Here is a 26,795-nt window from a genome sequence, read left to right as displayed (position 1 = left end):
TCTTTCTTAGCACATGACCTACTTGATCTTGAACTGGGCAAAGTCCCCATGATGAACAGAAAACGTTTTCCCCTCACAAAAATTAAGGCAAGATACAAATGAATTCCCAACTGGAGGTTATTTTAGGATTGCACACTTTCCATGGGACTTCTTGCTGACAATGGGAGGTTATTATGCAACATGAGCCTTCTCACTGGCGAATGAAGTCAACTGGATACCAGTAACATCCATATTTTGTGATTACTGAAGGCTGCTTGAATCTTTGTTCTTGAAACAAAGCAATATTTGTGTTATCTGTGGATAATGTAGCATCTAAAGCTGATTAAAATCAGTTACGGCCCATAATATCAATAGATCATCCTACATACAAGAGTATAACTTATGCAACTGGGTACTTCTAGGCCGTGGCCCCGAACATCCAAGATTTAAAAATTCTTATTTTTGTTTTCAAATTCCTCCATAGCCTCACCTCTCCCTATCTCTGTAATCTCTCCCAGCCCCACACCCATAAAAGATCTCTGCATTCCTGTAATTCTGGACTCTTCAGCATCACCATAGCTGGCCACGCCTTCAGCTGCTTAGGTCGTAAGCTTTGGAATTTCTTCTCTATTCCTCTCTACCTCTCCTCCTTTAAGACGGACCTTAAAACATGACTGAGATAAAAGCAAAATACTGCGGATGCTGGAAATCTGAAACAAAAACAGAAAATGCTGGAAAAACACAGCAGGTCTGACAGCATCTGTAGAGAAAGAAACAGTTAACTTTTCGAGTCCATATGACTTTTTCAGAATTCAAGAGCTTTACCTCCTTGATTTGAGTTTTTCCAACATTTTCTATTTTTAATTACCTTAAAATATGACTCTTTGATCAAGCATTGGATCACCTGTCCTAATATCTCCTTATGTGTCTCGGTGTCATATTTTGACTGACAACAGATGTTTTATGATGTTAAAGATGCCATAAAAATGCAGGTTGTTGTTGGTTATGTGCTGGGGAGGCACACAGAACAATGGTGTGACAAATATTCAGGCAATTTGCCTTTTCCCTAATTTGTTCTTCAGATATGAGCATCATTAGCTAGGCTAGCATTTATTATCTATCCCTAATTTTACTTGAGCAGGCGATGGCCAGTTGCCTACGGATGAGTGGCTTGCTAGGCCACTTCAGAGGGCAAGTAAGAGTCAACCACAATGCTGTGGGTCTGGAGTCACATGTAGGCCAGACCAGGTAAGGGTGGCAGATTTCCTTCCTTAAAGAACATTAATGAACCAGATGGGTATTTATTACAATGCAGTGGTTTTCATGATCATTATTAATGAGACTAGCATTTTACTCCAGATTTATTAATTTATTGAATTTAAATTCCCTCAACTGCTGTGCTGGGATTTGAACTCATAACTCCAGGGCATTAGCCTGGGCTTCTGGATTACTTAAATAACATTACCACTTTGTTACCATCCCCTTATAGATCAAGTGATCTTTGTGAGGTGCAAGTATAAACTTTGCATAGCATTCTCTTTGGAGAATAAACAGGTTACTCTTTTTTTTAAAGAAAAAGAACATCGTGTCAATTAATTCTGATCTCTGGTCGCTTTAGGGACATTAGCGGGGCAGATTAAATATCCCCTGTGGAAGGAATAAGCTTGATGGGCTGAACGGTTGTTTCACATTCAATGCTCAGATGTTTTTGTAATTTGATTTGGTCGATCTTCCATCATGTTTAGCCATGTCCTGAATTTCAGAAGGAGCCAAACAATCCAGGTCATGGACATATCATCAATCACCATAAAACCATAGATTTTCTTTTCTGAGCACTGTGCAGTGCCGTATATACTCATATAAAAGCTGATCATATGTAGAAGTCGACCCCATGATTTGAGGCCTAAAAAACCCACAATTTTTCATACACCTTGTGTAAAAGTCAACCCTAGCTTTTCAGAAATCAAAGGCCAAAGTAAAATGTTGCAGGTTTTGATGGTTTGATTTCCTTGTAAATGTATAAATACTAATGAAAATGACTCCCTGTAAATAAATACTTCAAACATTTATATGTCTAGAATTTGTTTATATCTTTTCAAGTTATTGAATTGATCAGATTATGGATAATAATTAATATGAATTCTTCAGTAATGCTGGGTTTTACTTTATTCCATTGTGATGGTCTTTTTGGTCACTTGGGCCCAAATCAAGCACACACAACAATCCCTCGAAAACATTACAGTGTAAAAATCGACCCCACAACTTCTGGTCTCAAAAATTCACCTTTTACACAAGTATTAATGGTATTCTCCCACTCTAGGCCAACACTCGCTTGGCAATGTGCATAATGCAGATTACAGATTCACCATAGAGGTAAATTAGGGAGGGTGTGGTGATGTTGGACATTGCAGTTGGCAGTTGTCAAGCTGCACCAGAGAATAGCAGATGATTGCAGTCAGCCAAGTTGCTATGTGAGGAAACCAGGATACTTTCCCCAAAATGAATGAGGATAAACTAGAGGGAGAGCTGTTCATTCTCAAACTCATTTCATTCATTCCCTTTGTTAATTTCAGAGCAGAAGTGACAGAAATCGGGGGCGGAATTTAATGGCCGTGGTATTGGACCCGTCGACTGGCTAGAGAGCAGGTGGCAACACACAATATCCAATTATAGGAGCCCTAATGTGATTAAAAGCCAATCAGGCACCAGCCTGGCTAGCACTGGGATTCCTGGGTCCTGCAGGGTGGATGTCCTGCCTCTAAGAGATGTTAACCAATGCGAGGTCAGCAGGTCTTAGGTACCAGCAGCACCACCTGGAGGGGTGGCCATTGCCGGTACTGCAGTGAAGGATGGAGCCCTAGAACACAGGGAACTAGGGCAGCTTCAGGGGCCAAACAAGGAGCAGGGAGGGGGATGTCGGTGTAAAGGGTACAGGACGGGGGTCTTCCCACAGGGGAAACTCTTTCTGCTGTGCCTGGGTCCCTACCCAGGGACACCCTCCATCCCCAATCAGGCCATAGGCATGTCCGTCAAGATATATCTGGTGGTTTGCCCATATGATGAATCCCTATCCCCCCCAAGCCCCACTGGTACAACAGTGGCACCAGGCTGAGGCTCTTAAGGGCATCAATCGATCTATAGGCACAAAGGTCATTCTTGACCCTTCCCACCTCTGACTTAATCAGCTGGACTCAGGAAGGCAATAAATTCCTGAACCTGAAAATTCTTGCCCCATTATACTCCACCTTCCACCTCTGCCCTCCCAGGGGGGTATTGGATAACACCCTTAGGAGCTTTTTCATCTCGTCTCCTTGCCTTTCTTGGAAAGTCTAGTATGGGGAAATTCAAGTAATGGACTGAAGAAGGGAAATAGTTTACGAAGTGGGTGAACATTAGAATTAGGAGAAGGAGTAGACCATTCGGCCCTATGTGTCTGCTCCACCATTCAACAAGATCAAGGCTGATCTTTTACCTCAACTCAACCTTTCCCTCACTATCTCCATATCCTTTAGTACCCCCAAAAAATCTATTAACCTCTGTCTTGAATATACTCAATGACTGAGCATTCATGACCCTTCGGTTTAGAGAATTCCAAAGATTCACAACACTGAACGAAGAAATTTCTCCTCCTCTCAGTCCTAAACTGCTAGCCTTTTATTCAGAGACCGTGACCCTGTGTTCTAAATCAATCATTGCCAAATGTATAAAGGAAATAATTTCTCTTTATTTTCATGTGGGGAAAATGTCTATTTCCAAAGCTATGATGACACAATGACAGAGTGATTTTGAAAAGTGGTTTATTCTGACTTTGAGGGATATAAAAGCTATTAGGACAGTCATTCAAATCCATTCTGTTTAGCTGAGCGCATACAACAAGTGTTAGGAACAGAATGTGACAAAGTATGTCAGAATATGAAAAATATGTCCACTTGTAAATAATCTGGTCACTCTCACCGCTGGAGTTATTTATCACATTGCCCTGTTGACCTGATATGTCCCCTTTAACTTTTATTTATAACTAGCCAGAAGCAGCTGGCAATAGCTAACACAACGGTGGGGTTTTGGAATGCATCTAATTCTTCGGATGTTGAATTTTCTGAAAAGGTCAGTGCCCATTGCTTGTCATATCTGTGAAAGATCCAGTAATCCATACATTTAAAAAAAATGACATATCACTTTGGAAATATCTTCCCTACTCACTCACCCCAGACTCAACGCTGAGTTCAACAATGTCAAACCATGATCTCTGCCCCCATTTTGTTTCTTTTTCTTTGTATGTTTCAGTCTTAATCTTGTTTTTTCTTGTTTCTGCTTTCGGACATCAGCTGTTCATTATTCTACCATTCACACCTCCTCTGGACACATCATTTGTTTTTTTAACTTGTCCCATTTCTACTCCCGTTGTCTTTGCACCACCAACCCTTTCATCATTGAATCTCTTCTGCTTTTTGACGCAAACTCCCTTTTGTTCTTCCACTCTCACCTATTTCAACTGCTTAAAACCTAAGGAATCTCTAACTTTTCCCAGTTCTAATGAAAGAACATCGACCTGAAATGTAACTCTCCACAAACGCTGCCTGGCACGCTGAGTATTTCCAGATTTTCTGTTTTAATATCAGATTTCCAGTATTTTGCTTTTGAATCCGAAGAGGTTTTTCAGATGTGTTGGGAAACACAGTTATGCAGGACTATAAATCTCACCCATACCACTCCACAAACAGGGTAAACTTACAGAGGCAATACACCCCTCTGTTAATTGCAAAGTAATTGTATTTTATTGTGTGCATGTGGTGCACATTAACTGGGGTCTTATTTGTGTTCCAATTAACAGGCACAGAGCTTGGCCTAAATAGCCAAGTGGTTATGGTACTGGGCTTGTAACCCTAAGATCAAGAGTTCAAATCTCACAATGGCAAACTATGAAACAATGTAACTTCATCTGAATAAAAACAGATGGAAATGTGTTTGTACTCGAAAGAGTTACATTTTGGGACGTGGGCAAGACTCACGTCCGAGTTTTCTGTCAAGAGTACGCGAAGGGGTCGACAAAGAGACGCAAATCCAGGGTCGAGGAGTTGGAGAAGGAGGTGCTCGACCTGGAGGCACGTCTCCGTCAGCCCGACGCGGACCCGGCCCTGCGGTCGGTGTACGATGAGAAGAAGGGCGCGCTGCGGGACCTGCAACTGGTCAGGTCTCAGGGCGCGTTCGTGAGGTCGCCGATCTGTTTCCTTAAGGAGATGGACCGTGGCTCTCCCTTCTTCTACTCACTGGAAAAAAGGCACGGGGTCCGTAAGCAGCTCTTTACGCTGCTGGCCGACGACGGATCCCTTGTCTCGGATCCGGAGGGCATCAGGGCCATTGCCCGAGATTACTACACTGCCCTGTTCTCTCCGGATCCGTCCAGTGAGGAAGCTTGCAGAGTTTTGTGGGAGGACCTGCCGCAGGTCGGCCCGGAGTGCGCCGGAAAGCTCGACTCCCCTATAAGTCTGGGGGAGCTGACTGGCGCACTTGACGGTCTTTCTAGGGGCAAAACCCCGGGACTAGACGGGCTGACCGTGGAGTTCTTCAGGGCGTTCTGGGACGTCTTGGGGAGCGACTTCGCGGGGGTCCTGGGGGAGAGCATTGCTACCGGGGAGATGCCCCTTTCGTGGCGCAGGGCCGTGATTGCCCTGCTGCCGAGGAAGGGGGATCTCCGCCTTCTTAAAAACTGGCGCCCGGTCTCCCTCCTCAGCACGGACTACAAAATCTTCGCCCGAGCCATGTCTTCTCGGCTCGGCACCGTGCTGGACCACATGATCCACCCTGACCAGTCCTACACCGTCCCGGACCGAACCATTTATGATAACATCCATCTGGTCCGGGACATCATCCACCATTCCCAGAGGGCTGGTCTGTCGAGCGCCTTCCTGTCTCTTGATCAGGAGAAGGCGTTCGACAGGGTGGATCACGAATACTTACTCGGAACTCTGCGAGCTTTCGGGTTCGGGACGCATTTTGTCGCCCGGATCCGACTTCTGTACACCGCCGCGGAGTGTCTAGTGAAGGTTAACGGGTCCCTGACGGCGCCCCTTCGCTTTGGGAGAGGGGTACGTCAGGGCTGCCCCCTGTCTGGCCAGTTGTATTCTATTTGCGTGGAGCCTTTCCTGCGCCTCTTGCGGAGGGGGTTGTCGGGATTGGTTCTGCGCGGGCCGGGCATCGGGGTGGTCCTTTCGGCTTACGCCGATGACGTGCTCCTTATGTTTAGTGACCCGGCTGACCTGCGGAGGATGCGCGAGTGCCAGGAGGTCTACTCTGCCGCTTCTTCTGCCAGGATCAACTGGGGTAAATGTTCTGGACTCCTGGTCGGTCAGTGGCAGATGGATCCCCTACCCGAGGAGCTCAGGCCTTTCACCTGGAGCAGGACCAGCCTCCTCTACCTGGGGGTCCATCTCTGCCCCGCTGAGGAATCCTGGCCAGCAAACTGGCAGGAACTGGAGACGAAAGTCACCGCTCGCCTGCGGCGCTGGACAGGACTGCTCCGAGTGCTATCTTACCGAGGTCGAGTTCTGGTCATAAACCAGCTGATCGCCGCCATGTTGTGGTATCGGCTGGTCACTTTGACCCCTCCCCCGGACTTTGTCACAAGAATCCAGAGATTGTTAGTCGACTTCTTCTGGGACAAAAGATTGCACTGGGTCACTGCCGAGGTTCTGAGTCTCCCGCTTAGGGAGGGTGGTCAGGCGCTAGTGTGCCTACGCACACAGGTGGCGACTTTCCGCCTTCAGACCCTGCAGCGATACCTCTACGTCGAGCCTCCTCCTAGATGGTGTGCCCTGATGACGTATTTCTTCCGTCAGGTGCACGGCCTGAATTATGACGTGCAGCTCCTGTTTATAGAACAGCTGGGCCTCGGTGGCTCCTTGCAGGCGTTGCCCGTCTTTTACCAGGACCTGATCAAAGTCTGGAAAGTGGTCGCCTCGCGACGCAGCTCTCCCCCGTCAGGAGTAGCGGCTATCGCCAGAGAGCCGCTGCTCAGGAATCCGCCCCTCCGTCCTTTTCAGTGGTTGGCGGAGAGGAGGGCTGTGGCCGCAGGGGTGACCAGGATCGGGGACGTGCTGGGTGGCGGAGGACTGGGCTGGATGCTCCCGCAGGAGTTGGCGCGACGCGCGTCTGTGAGTGTCCAGGTCGCAGCCGATGCCATCCAAGACCTGAGAACGGTCGTGCTCGGACCCGACGTTATTTTGGGTCTTGAGGTGGCCCAGGTGCGCGGTGGTCTTCCGTCTGAGCGTTCCCCTGTTCGGACGGAATTCCACATTGGCCCCAAGCCCCGAACCCTCCCTCGGGTGCTGGTGCCCCGCAATATGAGCCGCCTCGGGGACATGCCCTCTGTGCCTTTTGGCACGGCAAAGAGGGGCTTTTTGTACGGACTGCTGCTGCACACCTTCCATTTTCTCGCCCTTGTCCGTCGACCGGACACGCCCTGGCGTGCCTTGTTGCCATCCGGCGGCGGAGGCCCTCGATGGGAGGCCCTCTACGGAGGTGTCCTCCCCCTTTCTATCGGGGACCTGGGTTGGAGGGTGTTGCATGCAGCAGTCCCTTATAATAAGAGGATGCATAGGTTCACGGACTCTCAGGACACATGCCCTTTTTGCGGTCTTGTGGAGTCCGTGGACCATGTATACATAGGGTGTTGTAGGCTGCACTCCCTTTTTAGTTATTTGAAAAACCTTTTATTGATGTTTTGTTTGCACTTCAGCCCCACGCTCCTGATCTATGGGCACCCGGTGCGGAAGGGGGTCGGGAAGGAGGAGGACCTCCTCGTGAACCTGCTCCTGGGCTTGGCCAAGTTGGCCATTAACAGGTCCAGGCAGCGGGTGATCGACGGGGGAGTCCCGCCCGATTGTTTGTCCCTCTTCCGTGGCTACGTTCGCTGCCGGATGTCCCTGGAGAAGGAGCACGCGGTGTCTGCTGGCACTCTCGAGGCCTTCCATGCTCGGTGGGCACCGCGGGGACTGGGGTGTTTTGTTGACCCCTTTAATCACATTTTGATTTAAAGTTTGTAAGTTTCCTTTAAACTTTTTTTCTTGGTTTTACAGCTGACCTGAATTAGGGGCTGTGCCTGATTTATCCCAATTTTGTTGATTTGGTTTTCATTTAAAAGATTATCAAGAGTTCAAATCTCACAATGGCAAACTATGAAACAATGTAACTTCATCTGAATAGGAACAGATGGAAACGTGTTTGTACTCGAAAGAGTTAACAGGCACAGACTGAAACTGTGGTTGAGCTGGGTTTTGGAGATACAAAGATACACATTACTAATAAGTGAGTAAAAGCTTATAATGATTCAGCTTTCTGGATTCTAACATGATAGCAGGGGACAGTTGCCAAAATGTGAAGGTTGGAAATGAAGAAAAAAGTTCTGAGACAGAAAACTAAAACCCTGGTGGCCATTTTGGAAAATGGCAGAAAGCAAGTGTAAATTGTTGGGGTATTATTAGCCTCTGATGTACTCAGAGGCAAAATGAAGTGGATAGGTGGGCAATGGTTATATCCCCACCAAAGAGGAAGCAAGGTATGGTCTTGCCTTTCTCACTTCCTCCGAGGAGTAACATCATTTTGTGAGATGAATGCCATCAGTTGGTTAGTGATGAAGGTTTGGACCTTCTATTAATGTTCTTCCATGAACTTCACAAGAAAGATGATCTATTAAATGCCCATGAGGTATGGTCAGAGTTTGACAGATGTCAGGAAACAGATGATCATTCCGTGGAAGAATATGAAAGTACATGTATGACAAAAAAAGTCTTCTACAGATAAAGGACTCCCCTTCCACCTTTCACTGCCTCATTTTCCAGAATATAACACTCACAATGGGGACTACACTTGCCCATGCTCCTAGTCAAAGCAGAAAATACAACAGTAAGCTACACAGAATGGCAGTGAATGTCTAATGTGAGGCTAAATAGGGAAGAGTACAATCCATAAAGGTCCTGCATTCTCAACCTCACCCCCTCGCCTAAGATGTAGTGACCCTCAGGTTAAACTCACCACCAGTCATCTCTGTCTGATGAGAGGGCACCCTATGGTCCTCTGGGACTATGGTGGCTTTCAGTCATTTTCAGTACAATGTCCAAACGTTATCTGAAGCCAAAGTCAAACTGTGAATGGTGAGTTCTGACTGAAGGTTGAGCTGTCATACATGTACTTTCATATTCTTCCACGGAATGATCATCCGTTTCCTGACATCTATCAAACTCTGACCATACCTCATGGGCATTTAATAGATCATCTTTCTTGTGAAGTTCATGGAAGAACATTAATAGAAGGTCCAAACCTTCATCACTAACCAACTGATGGCATTCATCTCACAAAATGATGTTACTCCTCGGAGGAAGTGAGAAAGGCAAGACCATACCTTGCTTCCTCTTTGGTGGGGATATAACCATTGCCCACCTATCCACTTCATTTTGCCTCTGAGTATAATCCAATTGATTGGATTGCTGGTTCACTGACTCAGTTAGTTTATGTAAGGGACAGGCTTGTTAGTCACGGTTCCTGCTCCAAAATACTGTCCTTTAGAAACCCATAGCAAAGCTTATGTTTCAAGACCAATTGTTGGGCCAGTTCAGATCATTCAGCACAAACTGGAAACTGAAGCTGACATGCTTCTGATTTGTGTGTCTCAGCACTACACCATATGGTGCATTTATCCACTGTGCCAATGGAGACACAGTGCTTCAGCAAAAATTTGCATTTATATAGTGCCTTTAATGAAGTAAAGTATCCCAAAGCATATTGCAGTAGAAAACTGATATCGAGACACAGGCAGCCACATTAGTACAGCTGGCCAAAAGCTTGGTTAAAGAGGTAGGTTTTGAGGAGTGTCTTAAAAAGGAGAGAGATTTAGGAATTCTAGAGCTTAGCGCTCAGGCAGCTGAGGCACAGTCACCAAGTATGGGTCAATGCAATTGGGGGGATATAAAAAACGACCAGCGGTAAATTATTGCAAGAGTTCTTGGAGGGTTGAGGGGCTAAAGGAGGTCACTGCAGTAAGAAGGGGTGGGGACAAGGAGGGATTTGAACATGAGGATGAGAATTTTAAAGTCAAGGTGTTGCAGGTCTGGTGTAGGTCAATAAACAGAGAAGTAATGGGTGAATGAAGCACGGAGTTAAGATCTCATGTTTACAGGAGATAGAAGATGGTGGGCCGGACAGGAGTGCTTTGGAATAATTAAGTCTCATGGTAACAAAAGCATGAATGTCATATTTTTCAGTTGATCAGATGACAAAAAATTGGGCAGAAAGGAGCCTTGGCCAGAAAAATGAAGGAACAGTGTGAATGGTGTGCACTGGCCTTAGTGCACAATTCTTCACACCACCAAGTGAGGTTCTGTTCTGAGAGCACAGACTAGCTGAATTTATCATGCAATGTTTTCAATAGATGAATAAATGCCTGTAAAAAAGCAAAATACTGCAGATGCTAGAAATTTAAAAATAAAAGAGACATTGTCAGAAAAAGCTCAGCCAGTCAGGGAGCACCTAGATGTAGTGAAAGTTGTAGACCTGAGAATATCAACTCTGCTTCTCTCTTTGCAGCTGTGTCAAAATCCTGGACTTCCCTCCCTACACCTACACCACATGGACTGCAGCTGTTCAAGAAAGCAGCTCACCACCACCTTCTCAAGGGCAATTAGGACAGGCAATAAAATGCTGGCCTTGCCCCGACACCCACATCCCAACAATGAATAAATAAAAACCGCTGCACGCCGAGCTGATTCAGGTATTGGCTGCTTTTATTTTAAATGAATGGCAGTGATTGTATCTAAACAATGATGGGCCATTATAATGGCTTTCCGTCCAGGAGTTTAAATTCCTACTCGAGCATCCCAGAATAAACTGCATTCTGTCTGGTTTACCAGCCTCCTTACCCACGGAGGTTTCTCCAGGCTTTAGGTGTCTTGCTTTGTTAGTTATATGGGTAAAGGCAATTCCAATGTGCATAAATCCATTGTAATGCATATCTCCCCAGCCTAACATGTTCCAGCCAAGTTGATATAATGGCAGCAGACTGTCACCTCTTAATGCAGTCACATCTGACTTGGCTTTAGCTTCATTGCTGGAAACTCAACACTGGATTCAACCTGATGTGAGAGTACATAGGGTGTGAAGATCTTCATTTTGAAAGTAGTGTGAGGCCAATTGCTGACTGATAATACAAGGGACTTGCTCCTAAATGGTGCTGCACCTGACGTGGATGTACACCACACTGAAAATTTAAAAAGGAGAAAATGTAAAAACTCCAAGTCCTTCAATGCTCACAGGCTTCACTGGATAAGCACAGCTACCCCATCCCTCACCCCCTTGCCAAACAAAATAGATAAATAAATCTCTCCACATTGTCTCTCAGCTACTTACAAATCTGCCTTCAGCTCAATCCCTTTGGCATTTGCTGCTGGCTCTTGGACGTTAAGCATATGAGCTGTCAATTCATTGAGGACATGAGCAGTAAGTGAATCAGTGCCACAAATGTGACATCAGTGAAATATTCTGTTACTGCCTCCTTCACTGAGTATGGGTGATTTGTTTGCTCTTTGTTTGAATTATGTTGGAAAGAGACCAGGACCAGCTATTTCTGAGCAGAACTGTTTAAAAATCTTGATTTTTGTTCATGAAATGTGGAAAGTTACTGGAACCAATTGCAGCCACAGTGTCACAGTGTGACAAGTTACCTCGAAAAGCACCAAAACACACCAAGGGTAATTTTCACCATCACTGCCTCAGCAATATGATGGTGGAGCAGACTTCAGTCTTTTTAGTCTTTATATAAATCACCTGATTTTCATTCTTTCAAAATCAATAAGGTGAAAATGGGATGAATTCCACAATCAGGTGATATGATCCTCCAGTCACTGCCCAGGCACTGAAGGTGAAAATAACCTGGAATGGTTGCACGGAATTCCTGCCGCACCACTGAGACAGGCAGGAAATTGAAATAAATAAGGCCCCAGTTAAGAGCCATCTTTCCCGCTTGCTGGCAAATGCCACCACAACCCCCCAGCCACATGGGGAGGCTGCCAGCTCCATGGAGGTGGCTTCCCTATGACAGTCGAGGCGGCCCATCAGAGCTGAAGGCTCCATATCCCACTGACAGGGCTGCGGGCAAGCCTATGACCAATCCAGAAGGTTTCCAACTTGCATCCAAAGAGTCTGCCAGTTTGGCCACTCTGATTTATTCATTTTATTTTGAGGCACCCTCGCATTCTCCCAACTGCCTCTGTAGTGCCATTGAGCTGGCAGCATCAGGACTCGCAATAGAGAGCCCGGAGGCATCCCATTCGGAGGCCGGCTCCCAGAATATCGCTGAGTTGGTCCTGCTGCTGGCAAGTGTGGGCTCAGGATCCCCAGTTGATCCTGATGTCGAGGTGCTGAAGCCTGTGGTAAAATCACACCCAGTGTTTGTGGTAACAGACAATTGAATATTAAAGTATCAAAGAATTTATTGCCTAAAGCCCTAGTGAGTTTGGCAAATATATCGAGAGTCATCCTTCTTAATGACATTTAAAAATAACAAAACAGAGCTATATGCATCATATTAATGATTTTTCAAATAAACAATGTCCTTGCAGTTCTTCAACTGCAGGGGTTGGGGGTTTGTCTAGAATTTTGCATTAAAATCTTTACATGTTAGTTTCTTTATCTACACCAGAAATAGATAAAATATTACAACATACAAACTGCAAATTATGGATGCATAAAACAAAATACTGCAAAGGCACAGTGGCTCTTGGTAGTATTGATCAATAAAGAGAAAAGACAAGTTAGTGTTTCAGACAATGAACCTTTATATCAAAAGCTGGGATGCAGAGTCCATCTTTTCTCTTCTCTGTTCCTGACAGAGCCACTCTGTATTTCAATATTTTCTCCGTAAATAAAACGCACCGAGTGAGACTGGTCTTGAATGGGAGCATTTATGAGCATTTTTATGTCTGCAGTTAAGCCTGCATGCAGTGGAAAAGCTCCTGTGATATTTCAGTAACTCAGCCCACTATTCTGTACAAAATAATGCACTACTATCCCGCAATTCTGGAGACCCAAACATGATTAATTTCAAATGATTCAACAAGATCACAGGATAAATATAATAATAATAATAATCCAGAGTGATGCTAATATTCACCCTAACCCACTGCAGCATCCAAGTGGTTTTGTAAACCGGTTCCAGTGATTTTACTATTCCAAGTGGAAGTCTGCTCCACATGTCTATGTGAAGAACTTCCCAATATCAATCCTAAGGATGAGAGGCTTCCTTTCTACACTGAAAGGCCCCAATCTCTCCAAGTTTTCCACCAGAACACAGACCACAGACCACGGGGGACAAACGTTGTGACTCTCCTCTGCACTGTCTCCCGCACTTTTAACATGCAACACCTAGCAACCAAATAGTCTAGCAGCTCAAACTTCCAAGGAAAGCAGCATCTGAGGCTCAACTTCGTTAAGTAACCCATGATAAGTGAAGACTTTCACACATTATAGCCATGCAGTGACACAAGACAACCAATATCATTAGTAACTCTTAATGAAAAATCGGAACTGTTTCCTTGTAAGTACAGTGTGCACTACTGTCATACTAACTTTTATTTCACAACAGGAGACACTGACCGTGTTTCTTTCAGTCATATATCAATCAAGTTACTGGCAAATTACTTGCTTCTGCAGAGCCTGTGCCATACAACTCAGTGATATGCAGCTTATTGACTTAGCACACTACAAACTATCAGGCAACATTGGCTCAGACTGGTGGCATCACTTAGCCTGAAGGGGCCACACAGACAGCATAGAAGTCATGCAATCATTTTCTGTTGGGTGTCCGATATTTTCATGTTTTAAAAAACAGCGATCTCAAATGGTTGACTTTGGTACCTTATTACGAGTCTGCGTTTGTCCAACCACGATAAGGATGTTGGAGGAGATGATGGAGAAGCAGAAGTTTATCAGAATAATTGACCTTTCTGATCGGATGTACCTGCGCAAACACAACAGAAGGCCTATTTTGTAATTGGGATGCGCAGGAAAGAGAATTAATAGCATCTCAAAAATTAATTATCATGAAAATCATCTGGCATGAAGTTCTATTTTTGTAATTAGCAATTTTGTATTTAACTCAAATAACAATGTACCCATGCTGAAAAGGCATCAAAAGAGGTGAAAGTACACAACGGTTTCACAGGAAACAGGTATAAAGTGATGAAAATAATTATTTATACCTTTAGCTACACAAAGCTAAATGTAAAACACAGCAATATGCATGAAACAATAAACTGTTTAATAGCAAGTGATGCAATATAACTCTAACTGGCAAGTCATGTTTTATTTATCTAAATTGTCTTCTGTATGCTTCTGCTTAATTGTCCTAAACAAAAGACCCTATTATTACATGATTTGCCGCATAAGATTGATCAACTGATTATACAGATGGAACTTTTTGTTTGAAGACTTTCATTGCAATCATTCTGTCTCTTTAAAACAACGACAATTTCTTCCCTAAAGGACCTTATTGAACCAGAGGGTTTTTTACGACAATCAATGATAGTTTTCACTACTCAGACTAGATTTCAGGTTTCTTTTAATTAATTAAATTTAAATTCCACTAGTTGCTGTGGTGAGATTTAAACCCATGTCTCCAGAGGATTAGGCCTCTGAATTACTAGCCTGGTGACGTTGCCTCTACGGCACTGTCTGTCATGAGTTGCAAAGAGCATTTTTAAGATACCATACAGATTACTATCATCAGTATCATTATCGGGGAGATGGTGGTGTCGTGGTAATGGGTGGAGACAGCTCGAATTGGTACAAGGGGTATCAGTATTTATGTGCGAAATTAAAATAATTAAATATTGGTATCCTTGTAAATCAAACATTCTAGCTTTCATTGAGCCAATCTACATTTTCCACACAGTATGGAAATGTATTTGATAGGTTGGATGACAAAACATTATAAATAGTGAAGCCATTTTTTGTTAACATCCAGCAATCCAGTTGTTAGCAATCCAGAGCCCCAGGCTAATGCTCTGGGGACATGGGTTCAAATCCCACCATGGCAGATCGTGGAATACGAAGTCTGGAAATGAAAGCTAATCTCAGTAATGGTGACCATAAAACCATTGCTGGAAAAACCCATCTGGTTCACAGGTGCCCCTTAGGGAAACTAATCTGCCATCCTTACCTGGTCTGACTTGCACGTGACTCCAGACAGCAATGTGGTTGACTCTTAACTGCTTCCAAGGGCAATAAATGCTGACCTTGCTTACGCTGTTCACATCACAGGAATAAATAAATAAGACCTCTCTCCTTGTAACATTCAAATAGCTTGACAATACAATCAGTAATGATTGTGCAGCCAGGATTGGTGCACCCTAACAAAAGCTATTGGAGCAATACTGGTATTAAGTTGAATTTGAAGGTACGCACCTCCACAGCACAGCGTAGACCACTGCTAGAGCGATGAGGGCCATACAGGACAGACCGCAGCCTACTATTAGAGTGACTGAAGGCATGTCAGCATTCTCCATACTCTGCAGAGGAAAAGCAGAGACAATTCAACAACACAACAAAACCTTTGTTCTTCACAATGAGCTAATTCTTTTATACATCAAGATTTCTTAAATATATTTGAGTCAAATGTGAGGCTTGTACAATGTCATAAAGGAATGAAGCTAACAGCAAAACTGGGGGAGGTAAAAAAAAAATCAGTTTCTTCAGAAAACTTTGCATGAGAAAATTTCTGTGTATTCTTTACATTTTATAACTTCTTCAGCAGAACCTTCCAAACCCATGACTTCTACCATCTGGAAGAACAAAGGCAGTAGATACATGGAAACAGCACCATCTTCTACCATCTGGAAGAACAAGGGCAGTAGATACATGGAAACAGTACCATCTGGAAGTTCCCCTCCAAGTCATACACTATTCTGACTTGGAAATATATCAATGTTCCTTCACTGTCACTGGGTCAAAATCCTGGAACTCCCTTGCTAACAGCACTGTGGGTGTACCTACACCACATGGACTGCAGCAGTTCAAGAAGGCAGCTCACCACCACCTTCTCAAGGGCAACTAGGGATGAGCAATAAATGCTGGCCCAGCCAGTGACAAACACAATCCTGAGAATGAATAAAGAAAAACAACATCCAGAGCACAAATGGGGAATGTATTGGATACACAGCAAAAGGATAACAGAAAAAATAAGCGAAAAATTATTTTGGACATAACAGCTTGTTACTGGCACAGGCATTGAAAAAGTTAAATGATGTGCCTCATGAGGTGATCTATATCCTGATGTCACCCTGTGACTTATTCACAGAACACATCAAATTTTGCTCCTATGCTTAACATTTAACTCCTACATTTTCTAAAACCGGAAATTCATTTCTTAATTGAATTTTTAATTTGTCTGGGAATAGGAACCGTGCCATGTTAACGCTTTGATAATACAGTCCGTCACTGGGGACTGCAATACTTTGCTTCAGATTGCATCTGCATACACATTACTTGATAGCAGGACACACTAGATTAATGTGCATGATAATATTTCAATGTTACTGAGTGGCAGGAATAGGGATGTGTGGTTAAATGAGACAGTTAGCATGATCTCTTCACAATACTTCTAGCTGTTAAAGTCACTCCCATACTACTTGCTTTTGCACAAACAGAGCTATCGCTTAATTGGCATTATTCCATTCTGTCAATTGCTCAATCAGGATTTGAAATGCATGAGTTTATTAGCAATATGGTTTACACCATATTTCATCATCTGGCAAGTACTGCCATAGGAACAGCAGCTGTCCCTGAAGATTACTTACAACAACAACTTGCATTTATATGGCATCTTTAATGTAATAAACGTCCCGAGGTTCTTCACAGGGGAATTTATCAGGCAAAACCTGACACTGAGTCACATTTAGAACTAGGAGAGGTGACCAAATGTTCGGTCAAAGTGAGAGGTTTTAAGGAGCATCTTAAAGGAGGACAGAAAGATAGAGCGGTTACCAAAGCAATAGTGATGCAGTCTGAAATGGGTCATTACTCTTTGACACCCTGTCACAAGAGTAATGCCCCAAAACCAGCCAGTAGCATTAGCACTTCAATCCAACTGTATTTTCCTCTTCAGATTATAAATTGCTAATGCACACTGCTGGTAACAGCCATTTCCTTACTCTAACTTCATTTTTTTTAGGAAGAACTACTTGACTCTGACAGGTATTTGGTAGAAACGAGGAAAAGTGGGATTTGTTTGTCAAATAATCTGTGTAGACACCTTTTCACATGTCAGCTGGGCGTTCCTGGAATGAAGGTGGTACCATGACTTGTACGATGCACAGGGTTGGAAATGCAGCCAGCCAGATCATTCTTCATGGTGTTGTTCACCATGAAAATGATCCTTATTATAGATATAAACAAGATACTTTCCTCACTCCCTGCAGATCTGTAAAATGGTGAGCATTATGTTTCACTATGATCTGCTGCACTTCTGTTATTTTGTCCCTTTAGTTGTGCATCATAAGACACTTTGAAATGATATGCTCCTTCTCAAACAATAAATCTTACCCTTTGAGTGCGCATATGTATGATGTGCCATCTAGATATTTGGTGGATATTTTCCAACAAGTGGCACTCACATGCGTCAGGAATGATTGTTGATTTTTATTGTGATTCTTCACTTCATAAATGCAAGGCCCAACCTTGGGTAAGCATGCAACTCACTCTTTGTACACATGCCTCACATGTACATGATCCCAGAGATCCTACATCTGTATACCAATAGGAAATATGAAGAAATCCAATTTGGAGAAGTGTGGTAATGAAGCAATGATGGAAAATAGAGGGAGATAAGAAAATCTAATGCTCTGTCAATCATCACAGATACGAGGATGAATACTACCCTGCTCTGCTCTCCAGAGCAAAGAACAAAGAGCAAAACAGAAAGAAAACCCAGATCAGGAAACAAATTTGGAGTCGAGGATCTAAACTGAACCCTCAAGACAGTTAAGCTCTTGGAAGGAAATGTTACGTACACAAATGTGCAATACAATATGGGCAACTACAGAAGTAGATTTAAGAATATTAGGAGCAATTATCACAAAATCACAGAATTGTTGCAGCACAGGAAGAGGCCATTTGGCCTAACTTGTCTGCACTGGCTCTCCCAAAGAACAATTCACTGAGTGCCATTCCCTCAGCTTCTCCCCGTAACCCTGCACATTCTTCCTCTTCAGGGAACAGTCTACCTCTCTCTTGAATGCCTCGATTGAACCTGCCTCCACCACACTCCCAGGCAGTCCAGTCCCTTCAGGATTTTGATTCACTCTATCAAATCTCCTCTCAGCTTCTCTTTTCCAAGGAAAACAGTCCTAACCTCGTTTAACTATCTACGTCGTGCTTGTTTGGTTGTGAGCAATATTCATATGGCTATGAATTCAGCAGAGTCAGAAATTAAAATATTGCCTGAAATCATTGTCAAAAGTAAAATCAGAGTAGAAATTGGAGTCTCTCAATTTTCTGCAATAATCTTTGTGATCTTTGCTTATGTATGTATGTGAATCGGAAATTTACTCATGTTGCTTCTCTGAGCCAATCAGAATCATGACACATGACGTTTTTGTTCTGTTCCAGACGGATTTAATTAAGCCTGCAGATGTTGCACCCGATAGATTTGCCCTAACAGGCAGGAGTTTCCTCCGCATTTGTGTTCAAAGATACATGTAATCTGGGCCTCAACTAATTACCTGGTTGAAAAGATCACTGAAATTTAGGCATAAGTGAGTTTCCCTCATGACTATGATACACCCACGTCTTGTTGATCTTTTTTCATCCATCCATAAAACTGGCTGTACCCCAACTTTGGCTTAGTGGTAATGTCACTGGACTAGTAATCCAGAGGCCCAGGCTACTGTTAATTCCACAGCTGGTGGAATTTAAATTCAATTAATAAATCTGGAATTGAAAGACAGACTCAGTACTGATGACCATTAAACTATCATCAATTGTTGGAAAAACCCCATCTGGTTCACCAGTGTCCTTGAGTGAAGGGAATCTGACGTCCTTACCCAGTCTGGCCTATGTGTGACCCACAGCAATGTGGCTGACTCTGAACTGACCCTCTGAAATGGCCTAGCAAGACACACAGTTCAACAACAATTAGGAATGAGCAACAAATGCTGACCTTGCCAGCAATGTCACATACCATGGAAGAATAAAATAAAACGCACAATAAGTGTTTGAGAATGTTAGTTGGGGGGGGGGTGTGTCTTACAACACTGCAGTTGGAGGAACCAGAGCTTTTAATTGCCAGTTTTGTTATTTTAAAAATAAAATTTCCCACCAAGACATATTTTGCATTTTCTGTTTCTTTTACTGCATTGTTGTAGCAGTGAAAAGCTCCTAAGTTCCCTTCATTGCAGGTTCTTAGAACTACTGCACCAAACATGTATGAATGATGGGTGAACCGAGTTAAAACTTCAATTTTTAGATTCAAAGAAAAAACACTGTGGCATAGCTATGATGGACCCCGGTAGCTTACACTGATTTATGTTTGGATTTTAAGTTTGGATGCATTCTAATGAGATTGGGAGGATGCTTGAGTGTAACTTGACATTTGTAAAACGGGGGCACATTTTCAGATCTATTTTCTGGATTGCAGCCTATAGAATTAAACAGAGAATTAAAAATTTACCACATGGACTGCAGCGGGTTCAAGAAGGCAGCTCACTGTCACCTTCTCAAGGGCAATTAAGGATGAGCAATAAATACTGGCTTAGCCAGCGACACCCACATCCCATAAATGAATGAATAAAAAGTGTTTTGCTAGATGCAATCTTTTTAATTATATTTAATACATATTGAACTAGATTTGGAAAAGCAGAAGAAAATCTACATAGGAACAGGCGGCCATTCAGCCCCTCAAGCCTGTTCTGCCATTCAATTAGATCATGGCAGATCTATATCTTAAATTCATTGACCCACCTTTGTTCCAAAACCCTTAATACCTTTATTGAACAAATCTATCATTCTCAGTTTTGAAATTTTCAATTGATTCCCAGCCTCAATTGCTCTTTGGGGGGAGCGTCCCTGATTTCCACTACCCATTGTTTGAAGAAGTGCTTCCTGACATCACCCCCTAAACAGCTTAGCTCTAATTTTAAGTTTATGCCCCTTGGTTGACTGGACTCCTCCGCCAGACAAAACAGTTCCTCTCCATCTACCTTATCAAATCCTTTAATCACCTTAACCACCTCAATTAGATTGCCCCCCTTAAATTCTAAACTCAAGGGAATACAAGCCCAGGTACAACCTGTCCCTCTAATTTAATGCCCACTCCTTTGGGAAGTGGTGGCATGGGGTACTGTTACTGGACTGGCATTCCAGTGACCCATGGTAATACGCTGGTTCAAATCCTGCCACGACAGATGGTGAAATTTGAACTCAATAATAATCTGGAATTAAAAGTCTGACGATGACCACGAAACCATTGTCGATTGTTGTAAAAACCCATCTGGTTCACTAATGTCCTTTAGGGAAGGAAATTTGCTGATCTTACCAGGCCTGGCCTACATGTGACTCCAGATCCACAGCAATGTGATTGACTCTTAAAATACCCTCTGAACAAGGGCAATTAGGGATGGGCAATAAATGCTGGCCTAGGTGCGACGCCCACATCCCATGAATGAATTTTTTAAAAATCAAGAGACTATTTCTAATTCAGACCTGTGACTTTTTTGAACACATATAGAAGAAACTTTCCCCATCTATGTAAGCTGTGGAACTTTAGTGTGTGGCACCAGTAAGAATGTCCCTGTTCATTAAGATCAAGGTCCCTCTGAACTCATTAATACAACAGCACCATGGGAGTCTGAAACCACTTGTGCAGAATTAGCAAAAAATAACTGCCATGTTTTAAACACAAGAAAGTGTAGTTTAACGGATATAGTATATATACTAAGTACGAAATGTTCCAGTCATGAATTGCAAATTATTTATCAATAAATCTCAAGAAACTATCAAAGATGTTTATTGCTTTGGTCAATGTTATAGAGTATGACTGCCAACTCTTAGTTCACTTTGTGAACTTGGAATAGAATAAAAGTGTCATACCTCCAACTAAGTACTGTAAGAGTTACCAATGCAATTACTTACAAGAACTGTCTGGCATATAGTGTGGAATAATGGACAGTAGGGAATGATATCAATGCTATAATCTAATTGAGGGGTTCATAAAAGACTTGAGCTTCATGCTCATGGTTTATGATACCACTTGAACCTCTTAATTAGGTTACAGCACTGAAATCTACTCCCTGTTGCCCATTACTCTGTATAGAAATTTCAGAAAGTACAAAGAGATAAGGTCCCTTCCCTTGCATTTGTTGTAAAGCAATTACATGATCAGAAGTCTCAGATGGCGTACATTAAACTCTGGAAGATAGCTCAAACAATCTTCATTATTACAAGAATCCCTGAGATGTATGTAAACTGCTGCTACAACACTCACTGAGCCAGATCTGGATTTTGAGAGATTGCAGAAAATGGTACAGCTAGTTGGCAGCCTGTTTTACCTCTCTACTGATTTTTATTTTTGTTGAAGTCAGTGGAGAGAGATTTTGACTCTCTAACACCCATTTTACACCACTGATCAAAGTCAAGGCCTACCCCACTAACTTTTACTTATGCTCCTAAATAGTGATTATGATGCATTGGGTTTTAAATTATTGATTTTGTGACTATTTTCATGATTCTTAGTCGGTGATATTTTTTCAATGGATAATACAAATGTAACAAAGGAGCTGCAATACTGCTGATCTTCCAGTATAAAAATTAAAATCAGTCAGTGATAAAGTTATCGAAAACAGCCATCACCATTAATCTTTTATCTCACTTTTCAAAGATGTCAAGTGTGAAGTTACATACAATGTATGGCACAGAATCAGGCCATTGAGCCCAAATGATCTGTGCCAGTACTTATGCTCTACATGATCTCCTCACATCCATATTCACCTAATTCGACAACACCAATCCTATCAGAATATCCTTCAATTTTTTTTTTCCCCTCATCCAGCTTCCCCTTAGAGGTATCTATGCTGTTTGCCTCAACTATTCCATGGGGTAGCAAGTTCCACAATTTCAGCGTTCACGGTGAACATAATGGCGATAAGAAACAAGGTGATGAATTTTCCTCTTGCTACCTGTATGGCAGTCTGGTTGAGCCCCTGGAAGGAAATTCGCTCTGCTAGTTTGCCAATAAGGCAACAAAAAAGAAAATTTGCCCAAAGATTTTTGGGATTTGTCAAGGATCTAGATGTATTTTTCTATAGGTATCCAATCAAAGTTTTAAGATGTTCCCATCTGGAAATATGGAAATAGGTCCTTTCCATCTGAGAAGGATGTTCCATTCGCAATTCACCAACACCAACAGAAAACTGATGGTGTTCTTCAATGAAAGTAGAAATCAGCAACCTGTTTTTTAATAAACCCAATTGGTTTTCCCATCAAAATTTTCTCATTTAAGTGTGATCCCATATCCTTGCTGCAGCACACAACTGAGGAACAGGATCAGAGGAATATTTTCAAAAGATTTCACAAAGTAACAATTTCCTGACAAACATTTTGGAACATTCTTGGAACGTTACCAACTTTTTGCAGCATCGTTGAAACTTTGTAGTGTTCAGATACCTTGTTTGAGATCAACAGAGAAATGTGACACAATGTTAACTTAACATTAACACTTAACCACTTCAAATCCAAGTACAATCATAGAAAGATTACAGCACAGATCATCTGGCCTGTTGACTCCACCTTTAAGAGCAATGTAGACAGTCCCACACCCCTGCCCTCTCCCTATAGCCCTGCAAACATTTTTTTTTTCAGGTGCTTGTCCATTTCCCTTTTGAAAACCATGATTGATTCTGCCTCCACCACAGCACCTTCCAAGCCCATGACTGCTACCATCTAGAAGAAGAAGGAAGCAGACCATGGAAACACCATCACCTGGAAGTTCCCTTCCAAGTCACTCACCATCCTGACTTGGAAATATATCGCTGTTCCTTCAATGTCGCTGGGTCAAAATCCTGGAACTCCCTTCCTAACAGCACAGTGGGTGAACTGCAGCAGTTCAAGAGGGCAGCTCACCACCACCTTCTCAAGGGCAATTAGGGATGGGCAATAAACGCTGGCCAGTGAACCCAACATCCCATGAATGAATGAAAAAAAAAATTCTTAGTACATTCCAGAACCTAACCAAGCAATGTGTAAGAAAGTTTCTCCTGTTACCATTGGTCTTTTGCCAATCAACATAAATCTCTCAACCCTTCCACTAACAGGAGCAGTTTCTCTCTATCTACTCTGTCCAGATCCCCTAATGATTTTGAACACCTCTATCAAATCTCCTCTCAACCTTCTCTTCACTAAGAAGGACAGCTCCAGCTTCTCCAACTATTCATGTAACTGAAGTCACTCAACACTGGAATCATTCATGTTAATCTTTTCTGCACCCTCTTGACACCTTCACATTCTTCCTAAAGTGTGGTGCCCAGGATTGGACACAATACTCCATTTGAGGCTGGGCCAGTGTTTTATAAAGGTTCTCCATAACTTCCTTATTTTTGTATTCTATTCTCTTATTTATAAAGTCCAGGATCCTGTTTGCCTTTTAATGGTTTTCTCAATCTGTCCTGTCCCCATTCAATGATTTGTATACATATACTCCCAGGTCCTGCTGCTGCTGTGCCTCCTTTAGAATTGTATCTTCTATTTTATATTGCCTCTCTTCATTCTTCTGACCAAAATGTATCACTGCACACTTCTCTGCATTAAATTTCATCTGCCTATTCAAATTCACCTATTTCACCTATTTCAGTTTATGTCCTCTTGAGAGTCTATCACCATCTTCCTTGCGATTCACAATACTTCCAAGTTCTGTGTCATCTACAGATTTTTAAATTGTGCCCTGTATACCCAGGTGTAAGTCAACAATATGGACCAAGAAAAGTTGTGGTCCCTGGGGAACCTTCCTCAAGTCTGGAAAACAACTGTTCATCACAACTCTCTGTTTCATGTTACTCAGCCAACTCATAACCAACTGTCTCTTTTATTCAATGGATTTCAACTTTGCCAACAAGCATATAATGTGACACTTTATAATATCTCTTTTGGAAATCTTTTGCAAATTTCTGAAAAAAATATACTGGTAAGTGGAGCCAAAAGCTTCAGAATTATAAAGGAGTTTTTGGAGAACGTTTATCCTGGTGACTCCAATATACCCTGGAATTGAAGGCAGAACGATTGTCAACTTCATTAAATGATGCCTAATGGGCCTCAGGATGTCTTAGGCTACTTTGCTCTCCATCAATTGTGAGTAAGTTCAAAGGTCATTATTTAAGAAATGCTCAAACAAAACTTTCCGAACTTGACATTTTAATCTTGCTAGCAGACAAAAAGATCCTGATGTAATTATGCTCCAGCAGTACAAAGACAACAAGAAAGTGCTTGAAAAATTTACATGCAGTATATGTTATATAAATTTATCCATGAGTCTACAGATTCATACATATGCCTAGCTATCATCACACACAGAAAAGCTCTTGTGATATATCACTTGGGTCCAGACCTCTTTATAGCCTTGGTCCAAACATAGGTAAAGAGCAGAATTCCAGACATGAGGTGAGAGTGACTGCCCTTGACATCAAGGCAGCATTTGACCATGTGTGATATCAAGGAGCCCTAGCAAATTGAAGTCAATGGGAATCAGGGTTGGAGTCATACCTAGAACAAAGGAAGATGGTTGTGGTTATTGGAGGTCAATCATTTCAGTCTCAAGACATCGCTGCAGGAGTTCCTCAGGGTGGTATCTTAGCTCCAACAACTTTCAGCTGCTTCATCAATGATGTTACCTTCATCCTAAGGTCAGAAGTGGGGATGTTTGCTGATGGCTGCACAGTACCATCCGTGACACCTCAGATGCTGAAGCAATCCATGCCCCTCGTGCAACAAGACCTCGACAACATTCAGGCATGAGCTGATAAGTAGCAAATGATATTCATGCCCACACAAGTGCCAAGCAACAACCACCTCCAAAAAGAGAGAATCAAACATGTCTCCTTGGTGCTCAACTATCATCACTATTGCTGAATCCCCCACCAACAACTTTCGGTCATGCTGGGAGTTACCATTGACCAGAAACCAAACTGGACTAGCCATATAAATATTGTGGCTGCAAGAGCAGGCCAGAAGCTCAGAATCCTGCGATGGATAACTCACTTCGTGACTCCCCAAAGCCTGTCCCCAAGGCACAAGTCAAGAGTGTGATGGAATACTGTCCACTTGCCTGGATGAGAGCAGCTCCCACAACACTCAAGAAGCTTGACACCATCCAGAACAAAGCAGCCCACTTTGATTGTCACCCCATCCACCACCTTCAACATTCACTCCCTCCATCACTGACACACGGAGGCAGCAGTATCTACCATTTACAAGTTGCACTGTAGCAACTCACCAAGGGTCCAAGACAGCACCTTCTAAGCCCCCCACCACCTAGAAGGACAAGGGTAGCAAAAGCCCTAGAACGCCACCACCTATAAGTTCCACTTCAAGGAACACACCACCCTGCCTTGGAAATATAATGCCATTCTTTCACTGTCACTGGGTCAAAATCCTGGAACTCCCTTCCTAATAGCACTGTGGGTGTATCTACATCACATGGACTGCAGTGGTTCAAGAAGGCAGCTCACCACCACCTTCTCAAGGGCAGTTAGGGGTGGGCAATAAATGCTAGCTTTGCCAGTGATTCTCACAGCCCTTGAACAAGTAAAAAAAGATCCAAAGCTGTAGGTTATCTACTTTATGGACATTATAGCCTTATTAATTGGATAGTTAAATGTCAGAACAGGCAAATGATTTTCCTCTATTATCTTGTACTATGGTTTCTGTGGGATCACGGACATATATGCTCCTCATTACTGACAAATATGCAGCCACTGCATCCAGAATGAACCTTCATCCATCTAGCACCCTCATCACATCTCCAACATTGTCTAATCAACAGGGAAGTGCAGTCACTCCCATCACATGCACAACCATTTAGAAAATTTGCACATAAGATCCCACAATAGCACATAAAGAATGACCAATGCTGGCAGCCTTGACACTGAAAGATCAACTTCCTCTTGTCTAAATAATGTCATGGGATATATTCCATACACCTGGCGTACATCAGATCTCAGCTTGAAGCTTCTTGTGAAAGACGGCACCTCCAACAATGAAACACTCCCTCGCTTCCACACTGAAGTATCAGCCCAGATTACTTGCAATTTTCTGACTCAAAGGTGAGAATTCCACAAACCAAACTAAAGTGACACTGGTTAATCTCCCCAAATAGAATATATTACTGTATTCAAAATAATAGCTGTCTATGGGGATGAACAAGGGGTGTGAGAGTGGAAGCTCCTCATCAGTTTTGACATGATACATGAGTGGGTAAAGATGATAACATGTAGATTCTTGATGATGAATGAAAAGAAGCACTGATTGATATGCTTGGCAAGTCACATACCAATCAATTGTACAGGTGATCCAAAGGAATGGACTGGCTCTTTATAGCACATGACAAAAATACTGTTACAATTTCAGTTTCTAAAGTCTGTCTCATTATAAGCAGGCATTTTAATTCCAATTTTTGAATACGTTGTGTATGGGGCACTTTGTAGATATTGAGGAAGCAGAAAATGAGAGCAGCCTCCCTCACTAAACACTTGTTATAGTGGGTGTTCAATGTGACATTGACTGTGTAGAAG

At 42.8% G+C, this 26,795-nt stretch overlaps 1 protein-coding gene across 1 annotated transcript in view; it reads right to left on the bottom strand.

Annotated features, from left to right (window-relative positions):
- adgrb3 (adhesion G protein-coupled receptor B3) overlaps nt 1–26,795 on the bottom strand; it is a 1,012,398-nt gene that overhangs the window by 157,330 nt on the left and 828,273 nt on the right. Inside the window, exons 18-19 of the mRNA XM_041188763.1 lie at nt 15,430–15,533; nt 13,882–13,984 (exon numbers count right to left, since the gene is read on the bottom strand). Of these exons, the coding sequence (XP_041044697.1) occupies nt 13,882–13,984; nt 15,430–15,533 (207 nt within the window). The remainder of the gene's footprint in view (nt 1–13,881; nt 13,985–15,429; nt 15,534–26,795) is intronic.

The sequence above is a fragment of the Carcharodon carcharias genome, chromosome 5 (genome assembly GCF_017639515.1).
Source record: "Carcharodon carcharias isolate sCarCar2 chromosome 5, sCarCar2.pri, whole genome shotgun sequence".
NCBI classification, from domain to species: Eukaryota; Metazoa; Chordata; class Chondrichthyes; order Lamniformes; family Lamnidae; genus Carcharodon; species Carcharodon carcharias.
The sequence above is the reverse complement of the archived record's forward strand: the minus strand, read 5'-3'. Positions and strand labels throughout refer to the sequence as shown.